General features: G+C 30.0%; 1 protein-coding gene across 4 annotated transcripts in view; it reads left to right on the forward strand.

Moving 5' to 3' along the window:
• Window positions 1–6,534, forward strand: part of LOC126812021 (cytohesin-1) — a 53,493-nt gene extending 46,959 nt beyond the window's left edge. For 3 of the 4 annotated variants that reach the window (XM_050538178.2, XM_050538177.2, XM_050538180.2), the window contains 3 exons: window positions 14–170; window positions 452–521; window positions 1,037–6,534. In XM_050538178.2, coding sequence (XP_050394135.1) covers window positions 14–170; window positions 452–521; window positions 1,037–1,118 — 309 coding nt within the window. In that variant the 3' untranslated portion in view covers window positions 1,119–6,534. Of the gene's footprint in view, window positions 1–13; window positions 171–451; window positions 526–1,036 lie in introns of those variants that run through there. The other variant, XM_050538179.2, reaches the window with a different exon arrangement.
• The last annotated feature ends 691 nt before the right edge of the window (window positions 6,535–7,225 follow it).

The raw sequence follows: 7,225 nt of genomic DNA on the forward strand, positions 1-7,225 counted from the left end.
GTTTATTTTACAGGACAAGGAACCAAAGGGTATTATACCACTAGAGAATATAAATGTACGTGAAGTGCCGACAGAGAAAGCTCATAAACCTAATTGTTTTGAGTTATTTACTGGTGGTAATGATATTATTAAAGCTTGTAAAGTCGATTCAGATGGTAAAGTTGTCGAAGGTAAGTTGCTTTCCACATCCAAATCAAGGAATTGAGTTGTGCAAAATTGTAAATGTCTTTGATGGTCAACTGACTAACAGATCTTTTGACTGTTTAAATCCGAAGGGTGCATCATAAACGGTCAAGATATCTTTATGGAATTGTATACGTACATCAACCTGGTTTGTGCCTTTTGGTAATTAGAGATTTTTTGGATTTTATGTCGCTTGCGTCACCTTGCAAACCAATTTAATTAGGTTTTGGTATGCAAGGGTACTAAATAATTGTTACATTTATTTCAGGTCGCCATAATGTATACAGAATGTCAGCTGGTAATGCACCAGAGAAAGAAGAATGGATTAAATGTATTAAGTAAGTCTTCTAAATTTATGTGATCAGTTTTCAGTAATTGTTTTATTGCCACATTCGGTCTTTGATAGATGAAGAAAAAAATGGAAATTATGAGTTACCGAAAATTACAGATTTTTGTTGCAGATACCTCTGTCTGCCGATTGTAAATATATAAATGTTACCTAATCACTGTACGTATACTGTCTCAGTGAAAAGGCTCAGAGGTCCTGGGGTCAATGGGCTGTTGTCAGAGAAAGTTGCTCAAGATTTGTCAGCCCGTTTCCCCATGTCATGGGTGCTGTGCAGAGAGTCTTGCAAGGAAAAACATCTAGTTATTTGGATACCTTTGACAACACATTAAAGATTCTGTGACAGTTGGAATTGGAAATACGAGCAGGATATAGTGCCTGGGCAAAATTTCAAATATACTGCATGGTATATACCCATCTTCATAAGCCTGTTTGGTACAAAACATCAAGGCGTTAAACCCCATTTCATTTCTATATGTATATATATTACTTTATTTTATTTTTTAGATCGAGCATAAATGATAATCCTTTCTACGACATGTTGGCAGCAAGGCGTAAGAATGCAACTGGTTCTAGTCCAGCAGAATAATGATCAGGGATTTTATAGAAATATCAGGAATCAAGACACAGACCTCAATACAGAATTATCCAATATCATGGTGATTTCATACCAAATACCAAATATTCACAAACATGATTTTATACACGAAGGTTTATTCACTTAGAGATCATAATCATCAACAGATTTCAACAAAAAAAAAACAGCATTTTTTTTACGATAGATTATGACCAAAATTTCCAATATCCAACTCCTGAATTAGTGGAATTAATTTGCACTTTATAGGCTAATGTGAAACTTGTTCCGATTTCTATATTCTGCATGAAAATAATTGATACATATTGTTATCATTATATTTACTGTTCGTTTCAATATACGCACCTCATGTCATTATAGAAATCAAAATATTCATTTATGTTCATTTGTTTAACTTAACATAATAAAATTATTATTTCATTTATTTACTATACTAACCATGAAAAATGAATCTTTATATTAAGATCATTGATCGACACCACCTAAAAAGCATAGCTTGATTTTAGGTGCACTGTCAAATAAATTGAATTTTTTTCATTGTAAGTAAAATTAATGAATTTTGAATGAAATGTTTATTTCATTAAACTATAACTAGCTGGTACTAGAACATCTATTATTTATATAGTAGAAATATATAAACTTATATAATGATTTGTAAATCATTTAGATTAAATTCCAGATATTAATATTACTACTAATAATATTAATTAATTACACAGGAAGAGTTTAATGCAAAATAGGCCCCAAAGATATAGGTGTCTTCCAGCCAAGGTGTATAATACTTTTGACATGGTCATAACCCAGCGTTTTGATAACAAATTCTAAATTATGGACAGAAACTATCTCTGCTTAATTCTTGTATTGAACTAAGATGTCTCACTGTGCAGTTACAGGCAGTAATGTTTTGCATTAAACTCTTCACATATTTATAGTTTTATATTCATAATTTACACATTCGACATATAAGTTGTAACATGGATTAACAATATTTTCAATATCATTCAAGAATTAACTATCATTCAAGAATTATCTATCATTCAAGAAATAACTATCAATCAAGAATTAACTATCTTAACTGTTGTTTCAGCTTCTCAAAACTGTAATTAAATTTACTGAAAATTTGAGAATTAAGGTTGAAGTGATTTACTTTGAAATTCTTGTGGCCTTCTTCTCAAAATTATAGTTTTAGATATTGAGATTAAAGACTGAATCAATTGATTTTGCTGTTATTTACAAAATCAGTAATTATGATATAATATTGAATGATAGTGTTAGTCATTGTAAGCTTCATATACATCATTTCCTGTATTATACGTCACATTCTAGGCAAATTAGAAACAAGCTTTATCAAGCAATAATGTAGAGATAGTCTGAGAATAACTATAAAGACGATTAAAACAATTATGTTGAACTTGATTTGTACTGGTAAACATGGGGTTAACATTTGACTAATTCAGTATTAGATTTAGTCCAAGTTGATAAATGGAGTAGACTAGGGCAAACATGGATTGATGAATGTAATTATGAATTTATAAGTGTAACACATCAAGAGAAATCTAAAAATTGATTCATTTGGGTTCATAATATGAGGTAGACCTTTTAATCTTTGAGGTACTGATGAATGAAAATAGGCTTTCCTAATCGGGGAAAATGTAGATTCATATCTACATGGACATAAATGACAAAGTCGGGCTTTACACTTTATATCTGTCAAATCAGTATCGACTGCAGTTCATTTTGAATGAAAAATTGAAACTTGAACCAGTAGAGATCACAAAGTCAGGCTTAATGCTTTTTAGTTAGCCTTAGTGGAAATGGATACATCAAATCAGTACCAACTGCAGTTCATTTTGAATGAAAGATTTAAGCCTGTACCAGATGTAGAATAACAGTCGTATTTGTAGTGATATATATTATATAGAGAACGTGTAGATATTGTATATGTATGTATGTAGGAATTATTATTATTATGTAATGTATAAAATCTATTTTTGCTATGTAAAATGTATTATAAGTGTACTATAATAATTATTTTATTAGAACTAGTCGTAGCCTACACTAATTAATAATTACCAAACTGAGATTCTAGAATGTACAAAATTAGTAGTCATTGATATAATACCCTAAAATTATAAGTTATTAATAACATAGCGGTTCAATAATATTGTTCTCTAATTTTGAAAACAAAATTGCCTGAGTTTTAATAGGTATGTGTAGTAAGTAAATGATACAACTTTTGGTAACTGGAAAAACTAAATTAATATCAATTGTAATAACAATTATCCAGAACACTGATCTTGCCTGGTTTTCAACATTATGGAGCAATTATATTGAAACATGGCTGGTACTAATTAGTCTATTATGTTTAGGAAAGCTTGATAAATATTTTCTTCAAATGAGTAAATGAGGCAGGAATGTAAAAATTTGTGCAGTAATTTTGGCTGCTTGTGGTGAAATTGTCGTTAAACATTATTTAATAAATTAGTACAGGCATTGTTAAACTTTGGTTCATTATACATATATATATATATATATATAAACCAAAGACAAACTTAAACCATCCATATACCATAACTCCCAGTAAACTTGTCAATCAACATACATGTATAGTCATAGTGTTGACAAGATATATTATTATTATATTTGCATGTTTTGGTGTACATATCTGGAAGAAAATTAGGCAAACAAATTGCATCTGAAACCATAGTAACAAACAAAATGACATGTTAGTCTCAAAATGACTGAAGGTTTGTGGGGGAAGTAGTACATCTTGTCATTGTAACTATACTATACTTGTAGTATTATGTATGATATCTTTTATTCACCAAAATTCATTTTAGTTTAGTAAGTACATTTTATATGTGCATGTTTTATCAAATATAATCCAATGCATGTATATTAGTCATAAATATTATATTAATATATTGACCAAAGTATTACTGGCCAATTATACCTATCTGTACTAGTGTAAAAAATATGGCATATGGAGGAACATTACATCTAAGTACATGAACATTATAAAAGCATTGCAAAGAATTTCATAAACATTTTAAAGGAACATATGTAAGTTCATGAACATTCTAAAGGAACATTGCATTCAAGTACATGAACATTTTAAAGATTACATTCAAGTACACATATGGGCATTATAAAGGAACATTGCATTCAAGTACATACATAAACACTATTACAGAACATTGCATCTAAGTTCATGAACATAGTAAATGAACACTGCATCTAAGTTCTTAAACTTTATAAAGTAGGAACATGAACATTCTGTAAGAACTTTACATCTGAGGGCATCTGAACACCTACAGATAGTAATGGAATATCTTATAGTACATAGACATTATAAAAGAACGTTTTATAGTACATGAATTGTAAAGGAATATGTAGATGAATTATTAACAAAGAACTGTTAATGTGTACATGAATTATAAACTTATAGAAATGATATAAATATTATGTAAATTCCTGTCTTTCTGACACACTTCTCTTTAATGAAGAACAATGACTTTGTTTAATATATACCAGCATTATTGTTGATTGTTTTACTAGTACATATTAAATGTAATTATGTAAACTGAAGCAATAAAGAAAATGTAGAGAAGAGACAGTTCTAGTCTTTTTGCTGTGATTTTAAATGATGAGTTATTTATGAACATTAAAACAGTAGATTTACCCATAGGTTTTATGTATTTTGTATATTTCATTTTTCTTCTCATTAAGTTATATAACATTTCTTTTATATTGTCTTTTTAAATCCTGTATAATTTATTTCTAAGTATTCTACCTGATAACCATTTTGTTTAGTATTATTGAGAAATGGAGATGAAATGGGATCAGTTCCACAAATTAATTGTAAATGTTGATATTTTAAAATTCAATAGTTATCTATTATATTGTATTTCTTTTTTTTTCAATTCTAAAATTTATATTCCAGATTTGTAATATTTCAGTGAAGTATCACATTAGCTGAAGTTCATAGAGGACCCTTACATGTAGCTGGATTATTACCCTTAACTAATGTATAAGGCCAGACCAATTTAGATCTTACTTCTTTGGAAACAGTACAGATTTTGCTTCCTACTCTTTTAAAGATTTTTTAAAAAAAAACCCAAAAACAAACAAAATGCTTATCTGATTATCTCTTAGATCCAGATTTTCAATTTTTGAATAAAATAAGTGTAAATCCTTATCGGGCTATTTATCAGTATTGCGAAAACAGAACTTCAATTTGGTTTGGCTTTTTTTTTTCCCCTTTTATTGCATTTCTTCCATTTATTTATCTAATTTTATATATGTATATTATAAACTGATTTATTAGTATGGTTATTCACTATATATTCTTACAAATATTTTATTTTCATCTAATATCTCATTATATGTTAAATTAAACAATACTGGTATCATGTTACAGAAGGTTCAGATTTAAAAAAAACAGTAGCAATATGGGGTAGAACAGTGTAGGAATTAAACCTTTTTTTTCTAAATCCAGAAAAATAGGTGTTTAATTTATACAAGCAGAAGGCTATATCTATTGGAAGTTCAGGCTAGGTAGTCAGTTTTGTGTTTTTGTTGAATATATTTTAGGGAAGTTCAACTAAGAAGAATGTATTAAGATTTTTGTCTGTTCTGGTTCTGTCATATTTAACAACCATTTTACAGAGGAAATATTGTTTCATAGAATGAAAAATAAACAGCTATATTTGATGGAGAAAAATGTGTTGTTGGGGGTGGGGGGCATTTAGATAGTTCTGTCCTTTGGAGGTAACAAAACTCTTCCTCTCAATCTCACAATGAGAAATTTGGAAATGAAATAAAAGTTTGCACGCATTTTAAAAAACAATGTGCCATAGTAATTCAGATTAATGAGTTTTGTGCAAACTTTTGACACTTGATATAGACTTCTCTAAACATGTTAAGTGCATGCAGGAATGTCTTATGTTCATCTGGACCTTCAGTATGGACCACTACTGCATTAGATTACATAATGGACAATTGTGAAGGGCATCATGGTAATTGTCCAGCAGCTTAAGGCTACATTAAAGCACACTGTGGACTACTTGTTAGTCTCAAAAAGACCCTGATGCTCATGGAATACCTGATGTATTTCTTTTGAAGCCATTCTATCTGTTTTAGCCCAGTTAGGGCAGTACAGTAGGACGTCAAACTCTGTTTCATTTCATTTAAAGTAATGTGGCAACTATAAGTTAAGTAATTGAGACTAGAAATTCAATAGAAATAAATGATGTGTGAGGAAATAAAATGTTGTCAAGTGTGTATATAAATATTGTATATATATTGTAATTATCTATTTTCAATCAGGTTCATTTTCTTAAGAGATTGATGTTCTATTCTCTCTACTTTTATATTTAGTATCATCCTTCAATAAAATGTACAGTTTTAATCAGTTCCTCTTATCTTTTTTATTGGAGAAAATATTTATAAATGAAGAGTCTAGGGGAAGAACGATCTAAGTCACATTTTTGTCTTTTCGCATAAAAGGCAAAACAGACTTTTGGACGAGAATGCTTGACACGAACAGAACAACAACGAGTGGGTTTAATTACAACTTCAAAATGATGTTTAATACCAATCATAATTACCAGTACAACAACAGACTTCCACTTTTCAGCCAAATTAAGGTCAAATAAATACGATGGAGATGGACTTGTATTTGTCCGGGAGGCCTTTTCAAAAGGGCCTTGGTTCGATGGGACTCCAGTCGTTTTTAACGCAGAAAGCTTATACAATTTGCTACCAGATGACTCCAATCGTTTTTAACGCAGAAAGCTTATGCAATTTGCTACCAGATGGCGCCATTAATTGGGGTTCGTTGAAAAAGTGACTTAGATCATTCTTTCCCGGGGCTCTTCAAATATTGACTACCACAATTCCCTGAAGAAAGTAGAGAAAAGTGATATAGTTCATACCGATATATCTCTGAGATATGTGTATAGCTATCCATGTTAAAGGGTTAATTTTCCTTTTTACACACCTGCATAGAAATGTAAAACTGAATTGCTGTTCGTCAAGTTTTTCGCCTGTGGGAAATGACACGAGATGGAGTTGAACCTGTTAAGTGTTACTTTTCTGCA

The sequence above is a fragment of the Patella vulgata genome, chromosome 2 (assembly GCF_932274485.2).
Source record: "Patella vulgata chromosome 2, xgPatVulg1.2, whole genome shotgun sequence".
Classification (NCBI taxonomy): Eukaryota; Metazoa; Mollusca; class Gastropoda; family Patellidae; genus Patella; species Patella vulgata.